We start from the raw sequence: 27,579 nt of genomic DNA on the forward strand, positions 1-27,579 counted from the left end.
AAGAACAAAACTGAGGGCATTGGCTGTTGTCCTTGGTGGCGAAGAGATCCACCAGGGGAAACCCCCACCTCTGGAAGATCGAATGCAGGACGTCCCATCTCAACGCCCATTCGTGCATGTGGTAGGACCGGCTGAGGCGGTCTGCTAACCCGTTTTGGACCCCTGGGAGAGATGTTGCGATTAGGTGGACTGAATGGGCTATACAGAAGTCCCATAGGCGGAGCGCCTCGTGACAGAGGGGAGAGGATCGGGACCTGCCCTGCTTGTTTATGTAGAACATGGCGGTAGTGTTGTCCGTCAGAACTGACGCGCTGTGGCCTTCTATGGTGGCGTGAAAGGTCTGACAAGCGAGGCGAACCGCCCTTAGCTCCTTCAGATTGATGTGAAACAACTTTTCTTCCCTGGACCATAAGTCCTGGGTCCGCAGGTCCCCCAGGTGCGCCCCCCAACCCAGGTCCGACGCATCTGTTACTAACATCAGAGTGGGTTGCGGGGCAGCAAAGGGGACCCCCTCGCAAACCTGCCGCTGATCGAGCCACCAGCGGAGGGAGTTCAACACCCGAGCCAGGATTGTCACCACCAGGTTTAAAGGGTCTCTGTTGGGGTGATACGTTTGGGCCAGCCACAACTGTAATGGCCTGAGTCTTAGGCGGGCATGTCTGACTACATGTGTGCAGGCTGCCATGTGCCCCAAGAGTTGCATACAGCACCTGGCCGTAGTCGTGGGAAATTGTTGGACGGAGCCTACGACCCTTTGAATGGCCACGAACCATGACACTGGAAGACTTGCCCGTGCCACCACCGAGTCCAGGACTGCTCCTATGAAGTCCAGTCTCTGCGTGGGGATCAGTGAGGACTTGGGCACATTGACCAGTAGGCCGAGCTTGCAGAACACCTGTAGAGCCAGCGTCACATGGGAGCGGACCTCGGCCTCCGACCTGCCCGCGAGGAGCCAGTCGTCCAACTACGGGTAAACGCGCATCCGTCTCTTCCGAAGAAAAGCTGCCACCACGGACATGCATTTTGTGAACACCCGTGGGGCCGTTGCCAGGCCGAAGGGCAGGACCGTAAATTGAAAATGGCGCTGGTTGATGGTGAAGCGCAGGAACCGCCGGTGGGCTGGGTGGATGGCGATGTGAAAATACGCATCTTTCATATCAAGGGCAGCGTACCAATTATCCAGGGATGGGATAATAGCTCCAAGGGAGACCATACGGAAACGTGTTTTGATCAGAAATTTGTTTAGTTCGCGTAGGTCCAAAATGGGACGGAGGCCCCCTTTTGCTTTGGGAACCAGGAAATACCTGGAGTAGAATCCTTTCCCCCTTAGGTCCGGGGGGACCTCTTCCACTGCTCCTACTGCGAGGAGGGTCCGCACCTCCTGCATGAGGAGTTGCTCGTGAGAGGGGTCCCTGAAGAGGGACGGGGAAGGGGGATGGGAGGGAGGGGGCGAGGAGAACTGAAGGGTATAGCCCGCCTCCACCGTGCACAGGACCCAGCGGTCCGAAGTTATATGTGACCAAGCACGATAAAAATGGGACAGGCGGTCCCTGAAACATAGAGGTGGATCCGGAATAGAGTGTGGTACGCTGTCCTCGATCGCAGCTTCAAAACCCTGGTTTATTTCCTGGCTGCGGCTTGCCTTGGCCATGATTTTGGCCCTGGTTAGGCGTATTGTTACGTCTCTGCCTGTTATCCCTGCCACGTCTGCGGTACGGTCCCTGTCGAGGACGATGGTGGAACTGCCTCTGTGGTGGTTGGGGCTTGAAGGGTTTCCTCTGTGTCACTGGGGTATGCATTCCCAACGACTTGACGGTCGCTCGAGAGTCTTTGAGGCTATGCAGTCTGGCATCTGTCTGGTCCGAAAACAAGCCTGACCCCTCGAACGGAAGGTCTTGAAGGGTGCTTTGCACCTCTGGTGGAAGGCCGGAAGCCTGTAACCATGCCGAGCGTCTCATTACTACCCCTGACGCGATTGTCCTAGCAGCTGCATCTGCGGAGTCAAGGGAGGCCTGTAGGGAGGTTTTGGCTACCGCCTTCCCTTCGTCCACTAGAGCCGTAAACTCGGGTTGGGAGTCCTGAGGCAGGGATTCCTTAAACTTGGAGACTGATGCCCAAGAATTAAAGTTTTGTCTGTTCAGAATCGCTTGCTGATTAGCGATCCTCAACTGGAGGCCCCCGGACGAGTAGACCTTTCTCCCAAATAAGTCCAAGCGTTTCGCCTCCTTGGCCTTGGGGGCCGGGGCTTGCTGGCCATGACGCTCACGTTCGTTGACCGCAGAGACGACTAGCGAACAGGGAGTTGGGTGAGAGAAGAGGAAGTCAAACCCTTTAGATGGGGTGAAGTATTTCCTCTCCACGCCTTTCGCAGTTGGTGCACTGGAGGCCGGTGTTTGCCATACTGTTTTGTAGTTGGACTGGACCGTTTTTATGATCGGGAGCGCAATCCTGGAGGGGCCCTCCGGGCTTAAGATGTCGACCATGGGGTCCTCCTGCTCTACCGTCTCCTCCGCCTGCAAGCCCAGATTGAGGGCTACCCGGCAGAGCAGTTCCTGGTGCGCCCGATGATCAATCGGAGGAGGGCCAGACACTGTTGTGCCTGCCACAGCTTCGTCTGGTGAGGAGGAAGAGGTCAGGGCCTTTTGCGCATCTTCATCTTCCTGCAACTCCTCACCAATCGGGCGCTCCTCTGGGGCCCGTCCCATGACGTGGGTCTGAGACGGTACCAAGCTCGGTGCAGAGTCTGCCCCTTCTCGCTCCGGTGGTCTGGAGACCGTGGCCTCCTTGCGAGAGGGTGGGCGCCACTGCGGAGAGCAGGACCGGTGTCCCGAGGGCCCAGATCTCGAGGTCCTGGATGGGGGGCCTTGCTGGTGGTAGGCCCAAGGGGTCCAGAATGGCCATTGTCCTGGCTGGCCCCATTGAGGATGCCAAGCGGCTTCGTGGTCCCTATTGGCCTGTGCCCTGCGGGCATATCTCCCGTACCGGCCCGAGTCTGCGTCCGAAACCACGGACGGTGATCTGGAAGGCCACGGCGGTGCCGTGGGACGGTGCCGGTCCGGGGTCGGGGAGTAGTGCCTCCGTGACCGGGACCTGGAGTAGCGTCTTGCCGATCTGGACCTGGATCGGTACCAGTGACCACGGGATCGGGAACGACTACGGGTGGTCGGTCTCGGGGGTCATGTAACTGACATGTCCCGGTGCCTATTCAAGTAGGGCTGCTGGGTCGGTGCTGGCCGCTTATTGAGGCCCGACGGCTGTGGAGCTCTCTGCGCGAAGGGAAGCCGGGAGTCCACCGAGGCGGAGCTCGACCGGGACCGGCACCGTGAACAGTGCCGAGATGGCGACCGTGATGGGTGAACCATTGCCGGCTTGCCTCTGGATGGCAGTCTCGGCGGAACGTCTTTAGTTTGGATGGGGCCCTCAACGGACAATTCAATGAGGTCCTTTGCTGCCTCAAATGTGTCCGGGGTGGAAGGCTGCTACAAAAGCTCCTCCTCCAGCCCTTCCTCTCCACTCGACGCGTCTATCCCGGGGCTCGACAGGCCTTTCGGCACTGGAGCCACTGACACCGGGACCTGTGCCAGGGCCGCAACGGCCTTAGGCGCACTCAAGGTCTTCGTGGGCGCTGCCCTCTTATGCGGGGAGCGTCCCCGGGCCTTAAGTTGGCCCTTCGATTTTGTCGGCGAAGACGACTGATGCCGGAGGTGTTCTCGCTGATTTGGTGCCGTGGGCTTAGGGTGCCCCGCCGGCGCTGGATCACGGACCGATGCCGGGGCACTCCGCACTGAGGCTGACAGTGCCATCGAAGTGGAGGGCTGTAACGCCGTCTCCATGAGCAGCTGCTTAAGGCGAAAGTCTCTCTCTTTCTTAGTCCTGGGCTTGAAAGCCTTACAGATCTTGCAGCGCTCTTTTTGGTGTGCTTCCCCCAGGCAACGGAGACACGAGTCATGTGGATCGCTTAATGGCATAGGCTTACGGCACGTGGCACAAGCCTTGAAGCCTTGGGCGTGCGGCATGCCCCGCCGCCCAGGGCCAGTGCCGGGGTTGACCAAACACCTAATACATGAAGTTTGAGTATTTCTAAAGAACTGTTAACTGCTAAGCTTAACACTAGCTACTAAAGAACTGACAACTGTAAAGATAACACTAACGACTATGCTAAGGGACACTCTCAGACGAGAGACGGAGTTGTTCCAACGCCGCCACGGACGGTAAGAAGGAACTGAGGGAGGGTCGGGCCTGCAGGGATATATATATCCTAGAGCGGGGCGCCGCTCTGGCGGGAAGGGGGGCGGGCCCTGCCGGCCCGACGGGAGCCGCGGAGGGAAAAAGTTTCCGACGTCCATGCATGCGGCGCGTGCACACCTAATGTGTAATGGACGTGAACAATCATTCGAAGAAGAATATATCTTTTTCGAGATGGGGTGACCGCATCTGCACACAGTATTCAAGATGAGGGCATACCATGGATTTATACAGAGGCAATATGATATTTTTTTGTCTTATATATGCCTTTCTTAATGATTTCCAACATCTGTTCACTTTTTTGACTGCCGCTGCACATTAAGTAGATGTTTTCAGAGAATTATCCACAATGACTCCAAGATCTTTTTCTTGAGCAGTAACACCTAATTTAGACCCCATCATTTTATATGTATCATTGGGATTATGTTTTCCAATGTGCATTACTTTGCATTTATCAACATTGAATTTCATCTGCTACTTTGTTGCCCAGTCACCCAGTTTTGAGAGATCCCTTTGTAATTCTTCACAGTCAGCTTTGGACTTAACTATCTTGAGTAGTTTTGTATCATCTGCAAATTTTGCCAACCTACTGCTTCCCCCTTTTTCCAGATCATTTATGAATAGCACTGGATCCAGCACAGACCCCTGGGGGACATCACTATTTACCACTTTCCATTCTGAAAATTGACCATTTATTCCTACCCTTTGTTTCCTACATTTTAACTAGTTACTGATTCATGAGAGGACTTTCCCTCTTATCCCATGACAGCTTACTTTGCTTAAGAGCCTTTGGTGAGGAATTTTGTCAAAGGCTTTCTGAAAATCAAAGTACACTATATCCACTGGATCCCTCTTGTCCCCATGCTTGTTGGCCTCCTCAAAGAATTTTAGTAGATTGGTGAGGCATGATTTCCCTTTACAAAAACTATGTTGATTCTTTCCCCAACAAATTATGTTAATCTATTTGTCTGATAATTCTGTTCTTTACTATAGTTTCAACCAGCTTGCTCGGTACTGAAGTTAGGCTTACTGATCTGTAATTGTTGGGATCGTCTCTGGAGCCTTTTTAAAAAATTGGCGTCACATTAGCTATCCTGCAGTCATCCGGTACACAAGCTGATTTAAATGATAGGTTACATACCAGAGTTAGTAGTTCTGCAATTTCACATTTGAGTTCCTTCAGAACTCTTGGGTGAATATCATCTGGTCCTGGTGAATTATTATTGTTTAATCTATCAATTTGTTGTAAAACCTCCTCTGATGACACCCCAATCTGGGACAGTTCCTCAGATTTGTCACCAAAAAAGAATGGCTCAGGTTTGGGAATCTTCCTCACATCCTCAACCGTGCAGACCGATGCAAAGAATTCATTTAGTTTCTCCGCAATGGCCTCATAATCCTTGAGTGCTCCTTTAGCATCTTGATTGTCCAATGGCCCCACTGATTGTTTAGCAGGCTTTGTGATTCTGACGTATGTAAAAAAATGTTTGCTATTACTATTTGAGTCTTTGGCTAGCTGTTCTTCACATTCTTTTTTGTCCTGCCTAATTATATTTTAACACTTCATTTGCCAGAGTTTATGCTCCTTTCTATTTTCTAAATCCTCACTAAAATTTAACTTCCACTTTTTAAAAGATGCCTTTTTGCCTCACTGCTTCTTTTACTTTGCTGTTTAGCCACGGTGGCACTTTCTTGGTTCTCTATTTTTTTAAATTTGGAGTACACATTTAAATTGAGCCTCTATTATAGTGTCTTTAAAAGTGTCCATGTAGCTTGCAGGGATTTCACTTTTGGCACTGTACCCTTTAATTTCTGTTTAACTAACTTCCTCATTTTTGTGTAGTTCCCCTTTCTGAAATTAAATGCTACCGTGTTGGGCTGCTTTGGTGTCCCCCTCCCTCCTCCACAAGGATGTTAAGTTTAATTATGTTATGGTCACTGTTACCGAGCGGTTCAGCTATATTCACCCTTGGACCAAATCCTGTGCTCCACTTAGGACTAAATGAAGAATTGCCTCTCCTCTTGGGGGTTTCCAGGATTAGCTGCTCCAAGAAGCAGTCACATTTAAGTGTAAAGAAACTATCTCTGCATCCTGTCCTGAGGTGACATGTACCCAGTCAATATGGGGATAGTTGAAATCCCTCATTATTATTGATTTTTTAATTTGTATAGCCTCTCTAATCTCCCTGAGCATTTCATAGTCACTATCACCATCATGGTCAGGTGGGTGGTAGTATATCCCTACTGCTATATTCTTATTATTCAAGCATGGAATTATTATCCATAGAGATTCTGTGGTACAGTTTGGTTCATTTAAGATTTTTACTTCATTTGATTCAGGGTGGAGTACGAGCCACAGTGAAGCCAATGAGAGACCACCAAGTAATCTGCAGGTGTCGATGTCCAACTCAAACATTTGATAACAATGCTCAAAGGATTTATACTCAATTGAAATTACGTCAATTGAATTACATTTCAAGTGATGTTAAGACGGTCAGATCATCAAACGGCATGACTTCCAAATAAAGCGTTTTAGGGAATTGAGTGCCACTTTAATAGAGGAAGCACTGCTTTCCCCCGTTAATTTATGTTATTAAATCCATTTCAGGTTCTTTGAGTGTGATTTAGATACACCAAGACACTGTTGGAATCCCTGTTTGTTCATTTCAGCTCTCTAGTTCAGGTTAATAAATTATCAATTTCCCAAAGAGTAATAAACATACATAATAGGTTTTTTCACCCAATTTTGAATTGAGGTGCCTTCGAGCATGACTGAGGAAGAATGAAGGGATATTTTCCATATGCAGATAAAACAAAACAATTTGGGCACTATAAATGCTAGTATGGTTTAAAACAAATTGCACCAATTCAGAAGCCGTTGCTCTTCATGGCTTTGAGACAATGCAGGAGTATTCCTCACTTTTGAGTTGACAGGAGGAAAAACATGAAACATACTTTTCCTTTTTATTTGCAAATGCAGCATACTGTGAACCACTATTTGGAAAGCTGATCCTGGTCAACTAGTTTTGCTTGGCAGATTGTGTTTTTCGGACAGCTGAGCCTAAACTGTCTGAGCCAGAACCTGAGGTCTGACTGAAGCACACAACAAAGGGTGGGGGTGTATGTGTGCAAAGGTGGTATAAAGTTCACCTTTTCATTCACCTTCTCCTGGGGCTGAAGTAACTTCCTCTGGCTGCTGAAGGCACCAAGGGGCTGAAACCACAGCCATGGATTGGTCCCAACCCCATACCTATCCTCCATGAACTTATCTAGTTCTTTTCTGAACCCTGTTTTAGTGTTGGCCTTCAAAACATCCTCTGGCAAAGAGTTCCACAGGTTGACTGTGCGTTGTGTGAAGAAATATTTCCTTTTGTTTGTTTTAAACCTGCAGCCTTTTAATTTCATTTGGTGACCCCTAATTCTTGTGTTATGAGACATAGTAAACATTTCCTTATCTACTTTCTCTACTCCAGTCATGATTTTATAGACCTCCATCGTATCCTATCTTAGTCTTCCCTTTTCCTAGATGAAAAGTCTCAGCCTTATTAATCTCTCCTCATATGGAAGCTGTTCCATACCCCTAAATCATTTTTGTTGCCCTTTTCTGTACTTTTTCCAATATATTTTTTTTGAGATGGGGTGACCACATCCTGCACACAATATTCAAGATGTGGGCTTACCATGGTCTTATACAGAGGCAATATGATATTTTCTGTCTTCTTTTCTATTCCTTTCTTAATGATTCCCAACATTCTGTTTGCTTTTTGACTGCTGCTGCACATTGAGTGGATGTTTTCAGAGAACTATCCACGATGCCAAGATCTCTTTCTTGAGTGGTAATGGCTAATTTAGACCCCATCATTTTATATGTATAGTTGGGATTATGTTTTCCAATGTGCATTTCTTTGGATTTACCCCATCCTCATCCCCAACAGCAGGTTAAGGGAGATTGGGGTAGGCATAGGCGCCAACTTTCCCCAACATGGTGGGTGCTCGCACCGTCCGGCCCCACCCCAACTCCACCCTTTCCCCACTCCTGCCCCACCCCCATTCCAACCCCTTCCCCAAATCCCAGCCCCGGCCCCGCCTCTTCCCTGAGTGTGTTGCACTCCCCCTCCTCCCCCCAGCGCTTGCCAGGGGGAAAAAGTAGGCACGCGGTGAGCCCAGGGGAGGAGGCGGAGGCACAGCGGAGGTGGAGGTGAGCTGTGGCAGGGGGGCGGGGAGCTGACTGTGGGTGCTAAGCACTCACCAATTTTTCCCTGTGGGTGCTCCAGCCCTGGAGCACCCATGGAGTCAGCGCCTATGAGGGTAGGAGCCTCTCTGCTAGCTCTACACCACCACGAGATTCCCCTTGCACTGGAGTTATCCTCCCACAGAGGGATACGCCAGCCCTATAGCCAGAGTCTGCCAGCAGTGCAGCACAAGATGCTCAACCTGCACCAGAGGACCTGGCTTTTTATGTGTACAATTCATGACGCTAATGATGAAATCCCAATCAAGTATTTGCTTAAGACAATATTCAATGGATTTACAGATTAGTACAAAGTTCTCAGTGATGCTATTAAAACATACAGATCATTAAATTGGCATGATACCCAAATGAAGGGGCTGTTTTTTGTAAATGGATGTTAACAGAGGAGCATACTACAGAAAAATGTGAATGGCTACATGTGACACAACCTCCAAATGTAGTTATTTTTATCAGAGAGGCATTACAATGGCAATATTTAGATACAAAAGAAAAAAATAGATGACTCCCAAACTCTCAGACAGCAGAAATATTGATAAATTTGACCTTTGTGTTTAGTATAATCCTGAGAAGAGAGAGATGGGAATGAAAATTAAGACATTAAACAAGAATAATGAAGATACTAGACTAAGCTAAACAAACAAGTAACATTCTAGACACAATTAAAATGAAGCAGTAGAGGGCACTAAAGTGCAGTCTAGGCTTTCCAATGGTTGTTCAGGGGGGGAAAAAAAATTGGCTTTAAAGTCCCACTCTTAATTCACACCTATTGTAACACACATTTGCCTTTGTTACAATATCTCCAACCCCTCAATAATTTGGCATGCAAGAAACTAGATATTCTGGATATCTCATGGGAAATGGCCAAATCCAGCCTCTTCAGGACAAAACAGAGATCCTGAAGAAAATCCTTACCTCCAAGATGAAGAAACAAGTGTGACAGGATTCAGAGTGGTAGCCTTGTTAGTCTGTATCAGCAAAAAGAACAGGAGTACCTGTGGCACCTTAGAGACTAACAAATTTATTTGAGCATAAGCTTTCGTGGGCTAAAACCCACTTCATCGAGTGAGTGTTCCTAGGCTTAGTGAGCTATTACTGCCATTTGATACCCCACTCTTCACCTTTGACAGACCTCACAAAGACACAGCACTGAAGCAGCGGATAAAGCAGTGTGAGGAAATCTTTCTAAAGATCAGGGACATTTTGCGGTGGCCCAGAAATTTCTCGTTACCATTTATTCTGCAAACCAATGCATTGCGTGGGCCTAGGAGCTGTATTATCACAAAACATCCAAGGAATGGAGCACCCAATTCTTTATTTGAGCAGAAAATTCCAAAAGCGAGAGACAAAAGTCTCCCCCATAGAGAAAGAATGCTGGGCTATAAGGTGGGCTGTGATGACAGCAGGAGTCCTGTTTTATGTAATAATGGATCATACTCCCTTATTACAGTGGATGCAGGCAATGAAGGACACAAGGTGATACTCAGCGCTGGATCTCTGTGCTTCCCCAGTACTACAGCATGAGAATGCAGATTTCTTTTCCTGGGCAGGAGGAGATACTAGAATTTGTGATGTGAAGACGAAACCCCTAGGCCCATTCTGCCAGGGAAGGTATGTGACAGGATGCACCAGGCATTTGCTGCCTCCTGCTGGAGACCCTGCTGCCTTGGTGCACTCTGCCATAGGAAGTGTCCCTATAGAAAGAGAAAGGCAGTAATTTCTGGGCATCCCGGGTTACCCAGAAAGGCCTCCCTGGGTCAACCACTTATGGAATCAACAATACTTGGTCCTTCAATGGTTAGAAGGGCTAAGAGCAGGAAAAAGCCAATATGGGCCCAGCAGGGCAAATTAAAAAAAAGGGCTGCTGCCTCTATGAAATGGCAGTTGCTGGGTGTAGCCAGAGAAGGAGGAAGGCTCTTCCCTCTACCCGAGTGGTTCTCAAACTTTCATACTGGTGACCCCTTTCACATAGCAAACCTCTGAGTGCGACCCCCCCTTATCAATTATAAACATTTTTTATATATTTAACATTATAATAAATGCTGGAGGCAAAGCAGGGTTTGGGGTGGAGACTGACAGCTCGTGACCCCCCCATGTAATAACCTCGTGACCCCCTGAGGGCTCCCGACCCCCAGTTTGAGAACCCCTGCTCTACTCTAACACAAAAATTCAGGCCTGGCCAGGGCCTGTTGCTGACCTCACTGTGCCAGCTTTTTGATTTCCTTTGTGTGAATGTAAGGCCTGGGCAGGCCATCCTGAATTAGACATTGGTTGGACTATTGACAACTAGGTGAGCTCGCTCTATGAGACACCATCTGGCTCAGTTGAGCCAGTGACACAGACCGACCATTTCTAGATGACCCTTTTGTAGGAGACTAAAAAGAGCTTGACTATGTACAATACTAATGTGCACATATCCAACATTTTTCTCACCCAGACATCTCAAAATACTTTTCCAGAGAGGAAGGGTACCCCAATTTTACAGGGGAAAGTGAAGTGCAGAGGGGCGAAGCAACTAGTCCACAAAGCAAACAAGTGGAATTGGAAGGGTCAGGAACAGAATACTGCATTCCTGACTCAGTCCTCTGCTCTAATTACAAGTGCTTCTTTATAAATGATTTGTTAATAAATTACCATTATTAATTAACTACCTTTATGTCTGAGAGAGACAAGGTGAGTGAGGTAATCTCTTTTATTGGTGGAAGAAACAGGCTTTTGAGCTACACAGAGCTCTTCTTCAGGTCTGGAAAAAGATACTACCTCACTCATCTTGTGTGTCTCATATTTTGAGATCAACACAGCTACAACAACACTGCAAACAACTTTATATGTAGCTTTTATTATTCCAGTTAGAGTATTAAAAAAACACAAACCAGAGCTTTCAGATCAGTTGCTGAGTAAAACCAAATAAAAAATGAAGATGATTCATACACAGGCAGTTAAATAGAACTATTTCATAGATTTATTTGAAAAATACTTACAAAAGCAAGTATGTTTGACCCTAAAATAGCTAAACTTATTCTGTGTTTACATTGGTGTAATTAAGCGTGCAGCATTAACAGTCGTTCCTGTTTGAAGCATTGTTAGTTTGCTTGAAGGAAGTGGGGAAAAGTTCTGGTTTACTCTGGGGCAATGTCTCCCTCCCCCTTCACAGTAGCAACTACAGCTGTGGCCTGTACTTGAAGTCTCAGCACACTGAATGTTGGGTTTGCCTCACTTACCACCAGTCCTGCCATGTCCAGATTTGCTGGAACCTGGAAGGTGGATCAGTTTTTCCCCCAGTAGAGAACACAAGAGGGAGGTGGAGAAGAAAACAAATGGAAAATAGCATATTGACTTTGTATGCAATGAATTTAGCAGAACTACGTTTCATGCTTGAGTCCTTTAAAAAGTGGTCCTTTTTGTTAATGGTACATCTTTCTTGAAAATAAACGTGCACCTGTGAGCTTATCCACAGCCAGTGCCCCTTATACCTATTATTGACTATAGCGCTTACTGCCGAGAGGAGCTGGGATCGGAATAGCCAAGAGCTCCCCCCACACACAGCAATTCAGCAATACAGGAAAAGAAATACAGTGCAATTAGTTTCCACATACCATATAGCTACATTTTAAGACAAGACTAGCAGAGCTACTGACTGAAGAGTTAGCTGCCTTGTTATTAACTGCACCTCAGCAACAGCTACAGTTCAGACAGTTTGCTCACAAGGGGGTTTGATCAATGCTGGGAACACATTGAGTGGAACAAGACCTCACCAGCCACTATTCTGCAGGGTGGCAGCAGCAGCTACTGCTGCTCGGGCCATCATCCTTTGGTGCACCTCAGAAGCAGAAGAAAAAGTCCCATCCACCACGTGCACTGGCAATGTTCTCCGTCCACCAGGCTGAGGGGTAAAGCTGTTCTGACGCCAGTCTTCTTCTGGGGGCATATCTACTCTCCTTGGTCCAGGGGCCTTAGTACACGGGGGAGGCACCGGGCAACCGTGAGAGGCACCAGGGTCCCAAGAAAGCCCCTGTAGTACTCTGAAGGTACTGTAGTCTGTGCTAGGACGTGGCCTGCAATTGATGGCATAGGACTCATGCATTTGGTGTCGGGAGGACTGCTGAAGGAAGCTTTCCTCTAACCCCTTGTCTGGCTGGGCAGTGTATCCCAACTGCAATGTTCGTTTGTCTGGCAGTGTTGCTGTTTGTCTGGCAGTGTGGTTCATCTGCAGCCATTGGCCAGAGATCCTTGATGTTCCACCTCTCATATGCTGGTCAACAAGAGGCCCCTGACCTTGGGAAGAAGAGCATTTCTGTGCGCAAGGGAGATTCCTGTAGCTCAGTGCCATACCTGGGTGGTCTTCACCTCGGAAAGTTTCACCCCGGTCAGGCACAACCAGAAGTTTCTGGACGTTCTTCTGATCTCCTGTGGGGAGCAGTGGGGAGAGTTCAGTCAGTTATATTTTAATTTATTTTCCTCTCAAAACCTCTTTAACTGTGGCCCACAGCTGATATGAACGGATAAACTGAAGCAACCCTATACCAGGGCACTTACTGACCTACGATTCAGAATGAGTAAAAGCTAAGCAGCACACTCCTTGCATTCACTTTCCTTCTGCAACTCAACCCACCCCCAGAAAAGAGCTCCAACCTGTCTTTCTGCAGGTGCTGTCATACGCACTAATGGGACACCAGATTTCCTAAATAGTCAGCACTTTTTGTAACATGTTCAATGTCACCTGAGAAGGAGCCCAACAAGAAAATTAAAGACATATGTTCTAGGGGTTTCTGGATAACTTTCATGGTGGCCTCTCATGCAGGAATTTGTAGCACCAACAGGGATTGTAATTCCAACAGATCTCTCACACATGTGATTTTTGAGGGAATACAGTACTAATAACCAGCTCCTCCTCAGGCAGTCACTTCACACCCCTCCCACAAACACAGTTAAGTACAAAAAAAAAAAATGGGTGGACCTTTGGGTCATCTCTGAGGAATGTGTGCCTCATTTATAGCTTCATTTCTTGTAATGTTAAAAACAGTATAATATAGCTAATGACCTAATAGGAATGGTGTGTTATAAAACATAAGAATGGCCATACTGGGTCAGACCAAAGGTCCATCTAGCCAGTAAACTGTCTTCTGACAGTGGCCAATGCCAGGTGCCCCAGAGGATGCTATAGATGCTATATAAATTAGTAAAAAGAGTTCCATTGGGTTATGCCAGACACTTTTGTTGGCCGGGTACCTCCTCCTGTGTATATGTTATGAAAATATTACCATAACTATTTAATTAACAGCCATACCTCTAACATAAAGACTGTCCCTTTATGTTATATCCATATAGCACAGCATCATTAAAGCAGTGTAGAAGGGACAGTAAAGAAAAAAAAGCAATTTATCCTTCCAAATTTCTGAAGGGATTCAGGCAGTTGATAATACCATCACTATGGCAGACAAGATCCAAAGACCTGTACTTCAGCAACAGCAGGGAAAGAATCACATACAGCATTTCTGATCATGCAGGAGGGTGAAGATTACCTGATGATCTACGTGCTTTGCCCACCATGCTAGGCATCAGTACATCATGGGACAGGTTCTGCCTCTGGGTTGGGTAGTGGTGGGGATCAAAGGGTAACACAGAAGGATCGTGGGGAAAAGGGAGGGAAGTGGAGCTGGAAGAACGGTGCATGGTTTCCTTTGGCATTTTCCTCACATTTGATGCTTCCTTTTGACAAAATGAGAAAGGAAAGAAATCACAAATGATAATTAAACACAAAGCTGGGTTCAATCAAGCAAACATGGTGGGGATCCAGGAAGGAGAGAGAGATGAGTCACCAGAACAAGTACATGAATCTGTCTATGAAAGAGAAAGAAATGCAAGGTAACAAAACCCATCCCAGAAAGGCTCTTTGGTAACCAAACAGCTAAGAAAAAATCCCAACATATCTGCTCAGAAAAAAAACCACCATCATACTCACATCTCAGAATAATAGTAATCTTGTGCAAGAAAAAAAAAAAAAAAATCAATCTGCTCTTTCCAAATCACCTTTTGAAGGACTGGGCCACACATGCCAGGAAAATGTACACTGCTGAAGCCTTTCCCTTGCTAAACACGCTTTACTAAGAGCTAAACAGTGATGTAGGGCAGTGGTCTCCAAACTTTTTTGATCGCGCACCCCTATCAGTAAAAAATTTTTGAGCACAACTTTCTGATATGGTAGTGGAGTTTGAGCTTTTGCATCAATGCAAGATTGGGATAAGGCCCTACCTACAAGTGAGAGTTGTACTGGTTTAATTAAATTGATTTGAAAAGAAATTTTAATTAAACTTGTACAACTTGTGTGATTGGACAAGGCCTAAAGCTAAAACTTGAGTCATGTTATAGCATTCACCTTGCTTAACCCTGAGTTTGCAACTCAGCCTCTCCCATTCTTATTCTGCTGCTTTCAAACAAAGCTAATGCTTTTAGCTTTCCTTTGAAGAAGTCTAAACATGGCTAGAGAAAAATCAGAACAAAACCAATACATCACATTACTGCGTACTCTTAAAGTTTCCCCTCCTCAAAGAAATCACCCAGCTAAACACTGACAGCAATCTGTTCCTGCTTTTCTCAGACTTACAGTTCAATAAAAATCCCTACTTTTCAATTAAATGAATTTCGGGGAACTCTGAAAGGGGAACATTATTTGGTGCAATTAGACCCAGCAACAGTCTTCATTCCATTAATAACCATGTTGACCAAGGGAAAATACTTGCCCTGCCCTTTGAGCAGGAGGGTCAGCAAGCCAACACCCACCTCACCTTACATCCAGTTCCAGCAGAATTTGTTCAGAAATGAAATATAGACAGGCATGGTTTAAAAAAGTTAAACAAGAAATGGTGTTAGAGTAACTGAACTTTACTTAATCAGATGAAAGGACACAATCAACTTGAAAAAAAAACCTTAACTTCTGCCTGAAAATACTGTACATTTTTCAAGTTTCAGATTTGTTACACCTAACCGGAGAGTACTAACAAAGATGATGGAGAAGAACAGTTTCTCTCTGTTTTTAACTTGTTTACTTTGTGCAGCACTTTGTGTATAACCACTATTTCTTGAGGAAGGTATGCCTTATAAACACTAACAAGGAAGCAAAAATTTCCTTATATATACTGTTAAAGAATTCTTTTGTTAAATCACAGCCCATGTTGTTATGGGGGCTCTATTAAAAACTGGAATTTTTAAGTTAATCAATATTGAAATAGATAAACTTCAGATTGACTGTGTCCCTTAACCAGGGTTAGCCCTGTTAGCATACATACACAAGCTTTGCTTGGCACAATTCTAGGTGTGGTGACTCTAAAAGCAGATAACTTGATTGCTGTAAAATAAAAGCTGACCTCCATCCAACAGAGAAAAAAGGGAATGATTCACTGGAACCAATGTTCATCCTTCTGAACTGGTATCAATGCTGTTCAATTGCACACCTTTTCTGTTTACTACTTGTAGTGAAGTTGATGAGGGAAAGTAGGAGGAAAAGTAGCCCCCAACTCTATCCCAAGCAGTTATCTCTGCAATGCTGAGGTTCATTTTACTTACAAAACTATGAGAGGAGACCAGAGTCTCTTCCCTGTTTGTGATGACTGTCCCACTGAGACTGCGAGCAATGCGACGGAAATTCTCTGCACTGTACATCTCCTCTTCTGGCTCCCTGCTATGGCTTCTGGCATATGCAACCTGCAGACAATGTTACCACATTCAGAAAGATCTCTCCAGGGAAAACTGCATTGCACAATGATTCAGGAGAAGAAGTTGATAGGAATAGATGGATTTAGTGAAATACATTAATCCTTCCTTTTCTTATTCCTGGGGAAATTCTGCGCCATTGTGCGTGTGCAAAATTAATGCCCCCCACAGATTTCTTTGCTTCCCCGCAGAAAAATGACTTTCTGACAGGGAAGCTGCAAGAGCAGTTGTGCACCATTCCCTAGCAGTGCAGGTACATTGTTTCAGGCACCTATAGCAGCTGGCAGAGAGGTAAATCATTGTGGGGCTGGAGACACCCCAGCCAGTGGCTCCTACCCTGAGTTGGGATCAGCTACTAGTCCCAGAGGACTGGACTGCCTCTTCCCCTGCAAGGAGTGACTGGGGCTGTGTCAGACCCACCCCCAGAAACCTCCCCCAGCTGCAGGAAGCTCAGCATCCTCCCCTGCTTCCTCCCCCATTGCTCCTGAGCTGTGGGGGGAGGGGTCACTGTATGGGGGGCTGCTCCACCATCCATCCAGACCCCGTGCATCCGGACCTCCCATACTCAGACACCCCTGCCAAGCCTCACTCATACATCCAGAACCCCCCTAGTCCTCCATACCTGAAGCTCACCCCACTGAACCTCAACTCCTGCAGCTGGAGCCCCCCTGCAATCAGACTCCCTGCGTCCAGATGCCCACCCCTGCACCGAGCTCCCTGCACTCAAACCCCACCATGATGCCTCACCCTCTGCGCCACCCTGAGCCCCCACATCCAGGCCCCCATGCCACTGACCTCCAACTAGCTGCACCCAGACACCCACCCCCACCAAGCCCCACTCTCCCAGCACCCAAACCCCCCGCACTGAGACCCCCACATCCAGACCCCTCCGCTGAGCCCCAACCACCTTCACCTGGAAGCTCCTGCAGAGTCCCATTGCTCCTGCACCTGGAACCCCTCCAAAAAGCCTCTGTGTATCCAGATCCCCCCACACCTAGACCCCCCCATTGAGCTGCCTGCACCCAGATTGTCCCACACAGAATCTTCTCACCCCACACCTGGATCCCCCCATACTGAGACCATCCACATTTGGAGCCTGCCTGCCACACACCTGGTGCACCGGAGCAGGCCTAGGCTTTGTGCTGTGTCAGGGTTGGGTGCAACTCACCGCTGAGTCTGTGTCCTGGGGGTGGGGAGCTGCAGGATGATTTCCTACATTCGTGCAGCCAGTAGCCTGTGCTCCCCACTGCCATGCTGGAGCCTCTGCATTTATTTATTGACAAATAAAACTTGCAGAATTTAAAAATATTGTACACAGAATTTTTATTTTTTTGGTGCAGAATGCCCTCAGCCTCAGGAGTATTTTCTGAAGTCTCTCATTCAAGTCTAACCCAAGAGCATAAAGCAATTGAGTCTGTTAGAGTCTCATTAATAAAAATAGTATTCTCACAATCAGTTTTTCACCTTATTATGTACATTGGCAGACACGTTTAACTGAGATTCTATGTCTTATCATTTCTTAAAGACAGGATTTAAAGCCTTAATGGGATGAGTCTACCCAAGGGACTGCTTGCTGCCTTGTGCTCCATTATAGCAGCTGAGATAAGCAGGGCTGGAATTGATGACTATCCCAAAATATAATCTGAAGAGTGTGGGAGCCTTCTTACAACTCTTTTCACTATGATTATTTGCTTCCTTCCATCTCTGGTGGTGGCTAGCAAGTGGTTTATTCTATGTTGGAGTGGGAAATATTGGTTCTTTTTACCTCTTTCCTTCTGCTCTCAGCTTGATAAGAAGGTTTCTCTATTTGCAAAAACTGCATTTTCAGTCTTTTTTTTTTTTTTTTTTTGAGGTGCCCAGACACTTTCAGATATAGGTACCAAAATATTACAGCTAATTATTTAACTGGCTTCTCTTAGAAAAGCTGTGGAGTATGAAAACTGAGCAGTATTCAAGTGAGTTAGAACATGTGCTCTGAAGGTTCTGGAAAAAGCAGCACAAGACAATTGTAGTGCAGGTACTGCTACCTTCTCTTACTCAGAGTGGACCAAGGAACATTAGAGGTCAGCTATTATTTGTACATTATAGTATGTTAAACCCTATACTTTCAAAACATGCAAGATGACATGATCCAATAAAGGAGACAGTGTCAAAGCAGTTGATATAATATGAAGAGGCAGTTCCTAGGAGTTAGCAATGGAAAATAAGTCAGGTCATCCAGCCTATCTCCTTGCAATGCAAAATGGTTCCCTAGAGTCCATTACAGTATAATCAGAGGTACTAACTCTGAAACTGTGAGGCCACATATCCCTGAAGAGGTCACCATTTAGAGTACAACACTGACCACAAAAACAACAAGGAGTCTGGTGGCACCTTAAAGACTAACAGATTTATTTGGGCATAAGCTTTCGTGAGTAAAAACCTCACTTCTTCGGATGCATAGAGTATGCATCCGAAGAAGTGAGGTTTTTACTCACGAAAGCTTATGCCCAAATAAATCTGTTAGTCTTTAAGGTGCCACCAGACTCCTTGTTGTTTTTGTAGATACAGACTAACACGGCTACCCCCTGATACTTAACACTGACCTCAAGTCACCTACTTTCTTAGTGCTCAATCCCAAGTAGGACTACATAAAATTATCTCTTTAAAGTTCAATATGAGTGACCCCACTGCCTCTCATATGGAATTTTTTCCACTTTTCTTGCTGCTGGAATGTCCAATTCCCCCACAACCACACAACCTTCTAGGTGCGCTACCTTGGAGACAGGAGAGACAATGGCTCCATAGAGATTGTGCTCAATCTCTGCTGTTGGCATTTTCGAGAGACCCATGCCGGCTACAGTGTGGAGCTTCCTCACAGTTATGTTTTCAGACACTGTGGAGGGAAATAAAGAAGTGAGATTAAACTCAAGATCTGACTCTGCACCTATGGAACAGACCTGGCTCAAACAGAAAGTGAATATCTATATACATAAATGAAGGTTACTTACCAGTAATCGGAGTTCTCTGAGACAAGCCCCTGCACATCCACACTTACAGGATCAATGTGCCTGATCACAAGATCTCAGAATCTCTAGTCAAGAGTGTCCATTGGGGCTATTCATTCCTCTTCCTTTGCCCTCGTGCAGGCTTCTACAGGTTTAAAAGGAGTAGCAGCCCCAATCGCTCCTCAGTTCCTTCTGCTAATTCAGGAATTGTGAAGACCCCAAAGAAATGGGGAAGGTGAGTGAAGGTGTATGAACATGCAGAGGCTCATCTCAAAGAACTCCTGTTACTAATAAGTAACCTTCATTTTTTCAAGTGGTCTCTGCACATTCTTATTTGTGGGAGTTTAGTGAGCAGTACCAGCTCGAGGAAGGAGGACTGAAGAGTTCTAGATTAATAAGGATTGCAAAATTGCCAAAAATGAGTGCCACGTCATGAGTGACTACAACCTTTTACTCTCCCCAAACAGGCCACAATTGAAAAAAGACACCTGAAAGCATATGTAGAGCTTCAAGTAGCAGCCTTTCAAACTGACTAAGATGACACCAAGACAAGCTATGGAAACCACATTAGGCCTAGCTGAGGCCTGGTCTACACTGCGGAGGGGAGGGGGAGATCGACCTAAGATATGCAACTTCAGCTACGAGAATAGTGTAGCTGAAGTCGACGCATCTTAGGTCGACTTACCTCACGTCCTCACGGTGCAGGGTCGACTGCCGCCGCTCCCCCGTTGACTCCGCTTCTGCCTCTTGCCGCGGTAGAGTACAGGAGTCGACGACAGAGCTATCAGGGATCAATTTATCGCATCTACACTAGACACGATAAATCGATCCCCCATAGATTGATCACTACCCGCCGATCCGGCGGGTAATGTAGACGAACCCTGAGTATATTTTAATACCTTCAGGTGGCTGAACACCAGTCTTGTCATAACAATGGTCATACACAAACTAATGCATTCGGGCAACCTTTGAGCTTTGATGGAAAGATCCCCAGTTCCATCTGTTAGCCACTATATAAAAGTTAAGCATAGTATACACCACATTAATAGGTATGGTATTAATAAAACAACACTATACATATATATATATGTATGTATGTATGTATGTATGTGTTGGGAAGTTATGTTAAGTGAATTTATTATGCTTTTCCCAAAATTCTGTTCACCCATATCAAGCATCCCACAATTACTTTGCAAAGCTGAAGTCAGCTTTGGCATTAGAACAGCGTTTCTCAAACTGGGGTCCGCGGACCACTGGGGGTCTGCAAGGGTATTCCAGGGGGTCTGCGGGCCCCACTGATCAACTCCTCCCTCCCAGCGCCTCCTGCATGCCAGAAAACAGCTGTTCCCCAGCATGCAGGCAGTGCTGGGAGGAAGGGGGAGGAGTGGGGATGGGGTGGAATTATGTCTCGGAAAGAGGTGGGGTAGGGATGGGACCTTGGGGGGAGGGGTGGAGTGGAGAGGGGGCAGGGCCTGGGGATGAGCGGGGAGGACTGGGAGTCCATGAAAAATTTTAAATCAAAATGGGGGTCCTCGGGTTATTAAAGTTTGAGAACCGCTGCATTAGAAAATAGCATTCATGCATCTTTGGCTCTGACCAAGTACAGATAGGGAATACTTTCATAGCTCATCAACACGCGGAATGTAGTATTCAACACTCAATATGGGAAACTATAGACAAGTACAAAGGACAAAGCTGGCACAAACTTTTTACAAATTTTAAACTAAAACTAAAATTTTGTGTGTAAAGAGTTTTTTAACTTGTAAAATCATACTATAAATACTACTAGCTTAAATACATATCTTTGAAGTACACCTTCTGCATAAAGTGAGCATGCTGCAAGAATTTGCTCCACAGAAGGGGGGTATTTATGTTTACTTTTCATACTGTACTGTTGAGTCTTAAGACAATAAATTTGGCTAAGCTTGGTTATTTGATCTCTTGAACATTTTAAAGAGAAAGCCATGAGTGTAGTCAAACAATTGGCTACATCTTTTAGTAATTACATCCCATATGTCCTTAGTTTTGGGAGGGCCCTTGAAAATGCAATCATTGTCTAAGAAGACCATATCTAAGATCCATGAATATCCAAAGTATGGAATCGGAGTTCCTGGATGTGAATTAAGCTTAGGAAAGTAATGGCTTACTTAGGATGGACACAGGAGACCATCATAGTCAGGATTAAGGGAGAGGATGCAGCAGATGATTAATTTTCTGAATAGAATATGGTGTATGGACAATTAGTTCTTTAAATCTGTATCTTGTTTATTTTCTGGGCTGGAAAGAAGGAAATATGCAAGGAGCAGCTCAAATGTACCTGTCTCACCACCGCACCCTCAGCAATGGAAAATCCAGCCTCCTTTGCCACGGCCATTGTGGCAAAGCAACTACCACAAGCAGCCCCAATGGTATACAGAGCAATCATTTCATTAATTTGGTTATTGGAGAGTGAGCAAAAATTGATGACCTATGCCCCAGAGAGTGGAAAGCTCACACAACAACAAAAATGCACCTTAAGATAGTCCAAGTTAAAAGCAAGGGAGGGCTGTCCCAAGTCCACTTCATTTTGTGTTGCTCTGATGAATTTTTTCCAGTTAATTGTAAGTTGTGCTGGGTAAAAACCCTTCTGTTCTCCAATTCCTCATCTGCCAGGGAAAGATGGCCGCTGCATTCTCAAGCCATCATTTGTCAATTGCTGTAATACATTAGTGTGGTGTTGTCCATCAGAATTGGGACAGATTTGGATTTAATCACAGGGCTTAGCTCCAATAAGCTGATGTGGAGCCTGACGTCCTGGAGAGTATGAAAAACAAGTTGAGTATCACTGCAAATGATAAGGGAGCTCTTTTGTCTTTCACAGGTAAGGATCTTGTATGTCCTGAGACGTTGTGGCTAAGGTGTTCATTGCATCAAGAAGGTGCACTGGTAAGGAATCTGTACTCACGCAGGGAAGTTGCAGGTTTGGAGTCTAAGGAGGGCTCCAATGACCCCACCTTTTGTGGAGGGATGAAAGGGAAATATTTATAGCAAATTCCAAGGACTGGAACAACATGCATGTTTCCTGAGGACCAAACTCTAGCTATATACATGGATTCCCTAACATCTGAGAAAAATAATTAGGATAGTCAGGCAACTGGTGAAAACCCTTTGTGCCACAGAGAGGCCAAAGCCATGTATGGTACAGCTTTATTGGTAGTGCCCTCTGACTGAGGCTCTCAAGTGCCAAGCACAACTGCTCCATCAAAACAAAAGAAGTGCTCAGTAAAGGCAAAGCATGAAAGCTCTCAGATGTGTCTGGCCCAAAGGAAAGACTCAGAATCACAGGCATAGCAACAGTGGTACTAGCCAATTCCAGACTCTGGACTGGTGCTGACAAAGTCCCTGTGCTGCTCCCAAGGACTCCTTAGATAGGTGCCCCCCCAGACCAGAGCCACTCTGGAACGGGACGCTGAAGAGTCCCCGTACTGATTTTGAATGGGAAGCTAGTTGTAGCAGCAATTTGGTAATCCAGAGAGTCACCAAAAGCCAGATGCCTTGTGAGGTGTCATTTAAAAACTCATAATTTGCTGATCAGTAATATCATGGCAAAATGGATGTAGCAGCGTTATATGTGACGTTATAAACATAAGCTGAAATCATGACTAAAAGTTTTCCAGGGAAATTTGGGGAATGGCCAAACCAGTTCCTCAGAGACAAAGGGCAAACGGACACCTCAGCCAGCTGTAAATAAGGCAGATGGGCCATTATCTGCTAAGTGGTCGTTCTTTGGCAGGAAAGAGGCAGGAGCAAAAACCTACATCTTAGCAAAGAAACAGCATGAAGTTTCCTTTCACACAGACTGCCTGTCACCTTACTCCCAGCTGGAAGTAAGGAATGCTTCTCAAAGGAGGGACAGGACTATATAAAGAAGGGGCAGACACCCCAAGGCATCCCCTCCTCCTCTCTCTCTATCCACTGATTTACTGCATGAGAATGGACCTAGGCTATGTCTACACTAGCACTTTTGTTGGTATAAGTTATGTCACTCAGGGGTGTGAAAAAACATACCTCTGAGCAGCATAAGTTACACTGACAGAAGCGCTAGTGTGGACAGTGCTATGGTGTGGACACTTGGCTGGAGCGGCTTCTGCTGCTTGTTGGGGGTGGTTTAATTATGTTGATCGGAGAGCTTTCTCATGTCGGCATCGAGTAGCCACAAGGGAGATCTTACAGCAGCAAAGCTGCATTAGTAGAGCTGTACCACTGTAAGCTCTCTAGTGTAGACATGGCCAAAGGAAGCAGCCATTAAACAGAATCATAGAATATCAGGGTTGGAAGGGACCTCAGGAAGTCATCTAGTCCAACCCCCTGCTCAAAGCAGGACCAATCCCCAGACAGATTTTTGCCCCAAATTGCCCCCTCAAGGATTGAACTCACAACCCTGGGTTTAGCAGGCCAATGCTCACTGAACTATCTCTCCCCCCAGAATAAGGGATCCTGGCCTAAGAAGTTTGGCCAGTAAGATTGTTGAGAGCATGTGGTGAGAAAAACTTTGCTTTGAATTTAACATAGTTTGTTAAGTTTAGCACTAGTTGTATTTTATCTTTATTTTTCTTGTAACCATTTCTGACTTTTATGCCACATTACTTGTATTCACTTAAAATCTCTCTCTTTGTAGTTAATAAACATGTTTTGTTTAATCCAGTATGTTTAAATGGAAGTGTCTGGGAAACTCCATGTGGGGTAACAAGTGTACATATATCTATTAAAGAAATACAGAATTTATATGAATTTGTACTGTCCAGGAGAGGGCTAGGCAGTACAGGACCTACATTTCTGGTGGAAAACCTAAGACTTGGAGAGTGCTGGGGTCACCCTGCAGTATAAACAAGGCTGGTAAGAGCCAAGGTGTGGCTGGCTAGCTGCAGCACACACACAGATATAGCTGAGAGTGACTTGCATGGTGGAGGCTGTTTGTGAGCAGTCCAGACTGGAGGCTACAACAGCAAAGCCATGTAAAGGGCACCCCAGGTTAGAGGGGAGGAGTGACAGTTACTTATTAGAATGGATTGTACCCTAGGTATGTTACAGTGGCCAGACCCCAAATTAGGATGAGATTCTGGTCCTTTTGAAACTGCAGTTGACAGCACTAGACTTCGTCAATCCAGAGAGCTTGGTTCCAATTATGCTAAGCTCACAGTCAATGGTGCCCTACCCTAGGCATTGAAGTTGGTCAAACTGGTCAATCCATAGACCTCAGTGCCACTCATATGTAACACAAACACTTTAGCAAGTGATTTTCCAGTATCAGTGGTGCTGAACCATTAGTCAACTCAGATTGATCCAGGAACTTCACACTAAGAGCAGAATCAATGATGCCAGGTTCTCAGAACAAGACTAGATCAAGGCATTGAGATCTGGGGTGCTCAGTGTAGATCACGTTGGGCACATAACCACTTTTCTAAGTGGTTTCCAAGAGGTGAAGGTGGCAGGTCCTCAGCACTGGACTTAGTCAAACTTGGAAAGATCTGGGGAAACTGAACTACTTTATCAAGTGGATCTCCAGAGTTAACAGTGCTGGATCCTTAGAACAGGATTTGGTCAACCAAGATTGATCCAAGGACTTTCATTCCACTTGCACCAGGCACAAAACCATTCTGGTGAGGGTTATCTCCAGACTTGATGCTGGACTTCCAGATAGACAGATTTAGTCAACAAGGCCTGAAGAGTCTCTCTGTCTGATGAGGTGTCTCTATCATTTTTACAGGTCTAGACAACACCTGTGTTATATTGTCATCCTTCTCGCCACTTCTTTTTCTTCTCTTTCTTAAGAAAAGCTGATTACCTAACTGACAAACTACAAAAATAAAAAAAATGTAGTCCCTGAAGGACAGAAGAAAAAAAAAAAAAACACATTGAGGGATGCATCGAGGACACTGCATGCAATCTGAGCTCATTGGACCTTTGGGGATTAGAAGGAAGTGAAGGGTGGTTGGGATCACTCCCCCTTTTACACCCTTGAATCCCTACCTAGGGAGGGAAGAGTAAGTGGCTCAAATGGACATTGCTCACTAGAAGATTCCAAGAGCTTGAGACACAGATGCCGTGATCCCACAAGTAGGAATGTGCAGAGGGTACTTGGAGGAAAAAGGGTATAAAATATGAACAATCAACATTTTTGTATGACTTTTATATCCATTGATACAAATTCTACAGTGTGAAATTTTTAGTCAATAACCATTCTTTTGTGAATGGTTTTAACCAGATGTGATGTACTGTCTACATATACATAAGCAACACAAATATAATACTCGAGGGTGTAAACACTTTGCATTCTTGCCCATTTTAGGTGCATTAATATGGCACTTTACAAAGCATGCCAGAAATCTGTCCCTCCTTCATCCTGATTTGCCATATAGTTCAAATCTGAACTCTTCTCATTCAAGCCAAGGTTTTGTCAACACACAAACCTCCACTGTTTTAACTAAAGGTATGTTTTTAAACAAATGTTGTTAAATAGGTGCAAGTTTCTCTGCAGATACTCTTATTTCAGTTTAAAAGGGAATTATTTTTAGTAAGATAAAGCAAAATAAGCCATTCTCAAAGTGAAATAAGAATATCTGCACACAAACACGCACCTCTTTCAGTAAATCAGTTTAAAAACGCACCTTTAGTTAAATTGGTGGAAGTCTGTGTATAGGCAAGGTCCAAGTCTTGCTTGGGGATTAAACATTACCCAGATGTAACACAGTTCCAGAATTCTCACCTGGCTTGCTCAATGGGTGCCTGGAATTGTCCAGTCTTCCTAACACAGGCCTACCAGCTAGGCTAGCCTGATAGAGGGACTCCAACTCAGAGATCTCCTGCTCTGTGTCTTGATTCCACTGTGGGTGAAACTGCACTGGGGTCCCATTCAGGTCATCTCTGACCGTTCTGTGATCAGAAAGGGGTGGATTCCTCCCTGGCACAGGAAGCCATTCTGTATTTTTACAGTCCAGTTGAGAACTGTAATACCTGGTGACATTGTCCACCCAGCGGTCCACAGGCATAGAAGCACCCATACCAGTGGCAGGTCCATCATCCACCTGTCTCACACCTCTCTCATGAGTGTGCCTTTCCTGGGAGAGTGCAGGGCCAGCTACATTCTGTTCACCTCTTCTACACTGGTCTTCACTGTGCGATCCAGGACTCTTAGAGGTAATGAGTTGAGTGCTAAAACCCTCCATGGAAGCAAACCCATCCCTAACATCTAAGGATGAATGCAACTTTTCGGAAGACTGAGTTCTGTTTTCTTGATTTTGAGGAATTAATTGCCTGTAGCCTGAGGTTGAAGAATTCGTGAAGGACTCCTGTATCAGCCTTGGAGACTTCTCATCCTGACAGACTGCAGCAGTCCACCCTTTCTCATGTGCACCTTCTTTCTTGGAGACTCCATGCAGTCTCTGAAACTGCTCTGCCAGGGAACGAACATGCCCCTTTGAGCTATGGGTCTTAGATTTGCAAGTCTCCACGTTGCTGAAGTCATCCTGTGGGAGCAGTAAAGTTTCACGGCTGTTTGTTCTAGGGTACCTGTTTGCTGTTTGTAAGGGAGCCAGGGGGCACTGAAGTGACAGGAATGAAGCAGCAGAGATCATGGAATGATAGCCCCCTACCTGATCAATGCTAGTGGGCACTGGAGAGTTTGACAGACTGAAGCAAGGACTATGCAGACCGCTTTTATTGGGAGATGATGCTTGCGCTGGATGGGGACAGGGGACTAGTGCAGGCAAAGACCCAGAGTTGACTGTATTAAATTTAATTTTGTGCTGAGGTGTGAGAACAGCTGTAACGTCATGGACTTCTTCTAATTTGCTGCTGCAGTCCCTATGGTCTTTCAGCCCTTTGGCGGGGGCCCCATCAAGCTCCATAACATGGTGGGCATCGTTCTCAGTCTTTGCGGGTCTCTCAGCCAACCCACGCCCATATGGAAAAGAGGGAGCTTGGCCATCGAAATCAGTAGAAGTAGCCCGGAAGTTAGGAAAGGTCCTATTTGGAGGACTGCTTGCAGGAACGGCTAGGGAGGAAGACTCTGGATATAATGATGAGTGCACTTCATGGCAGGAAGCGGGTGGGTGGAAGAAAGAACTGGACCCGAATTCCACTTCTCTGTTGGGTTCCAGTGATACCTCCCGGCTCAGCAGTACTTGGAGCGGGCCAGTCTGTTCACTAAAATACACAGAAATGGTAACTAATTATTAATAACTCTTCTTTTTTAAAATTATCCCTAAGAGGTAGAACTGGCTCCCATTAACATCCACCTCAATCCACTTCTTTGCACAAACACAAATTAAAAACTTCTCACCCAAAAGAATTGCTTTTGTTAATTTGACATCTCCATTTTATTTCTTCCCAACTTTTTTTATTGTAAGT

The 27,579-nt window shown here is 45.8% G+C and overlaps 1 protein-coding gene across 8 annotated transcripts in view; it reads right to left on the reverse strand.

The window, feature by feature from the left end:
- Positions 1 to 8,926: 8,926 nt before the first annotated feature.
- USP54 (ubiquitin specific peptidase 54) overlaps positions 8,927 to 27,579 on the reverse strand; it is a 256,337-nt gene continuing 237,684 nt past the window's right edge. For 5 of the 8 annotated variants that reach the window (XM_054034275.1, XM_054034280.1, XM_054034277.1 and 2 more), the window contains 5 exons: positions 25,937 to 27,375; positions 18,961 to 19,079; positions 16,058 to 16,195; positions 14,017 to 14,203; positions 8,927 to 12,901 (listed from right to left, as the gene is read on the reverse strand). In XM_054034275.1, coding sequence (XP_053890250.1) covers positions 12,246 to 12,901; positions 14,017 to 14,203; positions 16,058 to 16,195; positions 18,961 to 19,079; positions 25,937 to 27,375 — 2,539 coding nt within the window. In that variant the 3' untranslated portion in view covers positions 8,927 to 12,245. Of the gene's footprint in view, positions 12,902 to 14,016; positions 14,204 to 16,057; positions 16,196 to 18,724; positions 19,080 to 25,936; positions 27,376 to 27,579 lie in introns of those variants that run through there. The other 3 variants (XM_054034279.1, XM_054034282.1, XM_054034283.1) reach the window with 3 other exon arrangements.

Source organism: Malaclemys terrapin, chromosome 7, assembly GCF_027887155.1.
Source record: "Malaclemys terrapin pileata isolate rMalTer1 chromosome 7, rMalTer1.hap1, whole genome shotgun sequence".
Classification (NCBI taxonomy): Eukaryota; Metazoa; Chordata; order Testudines; family Emydidae; genus Malaclemys; species Malaclemys terrapin.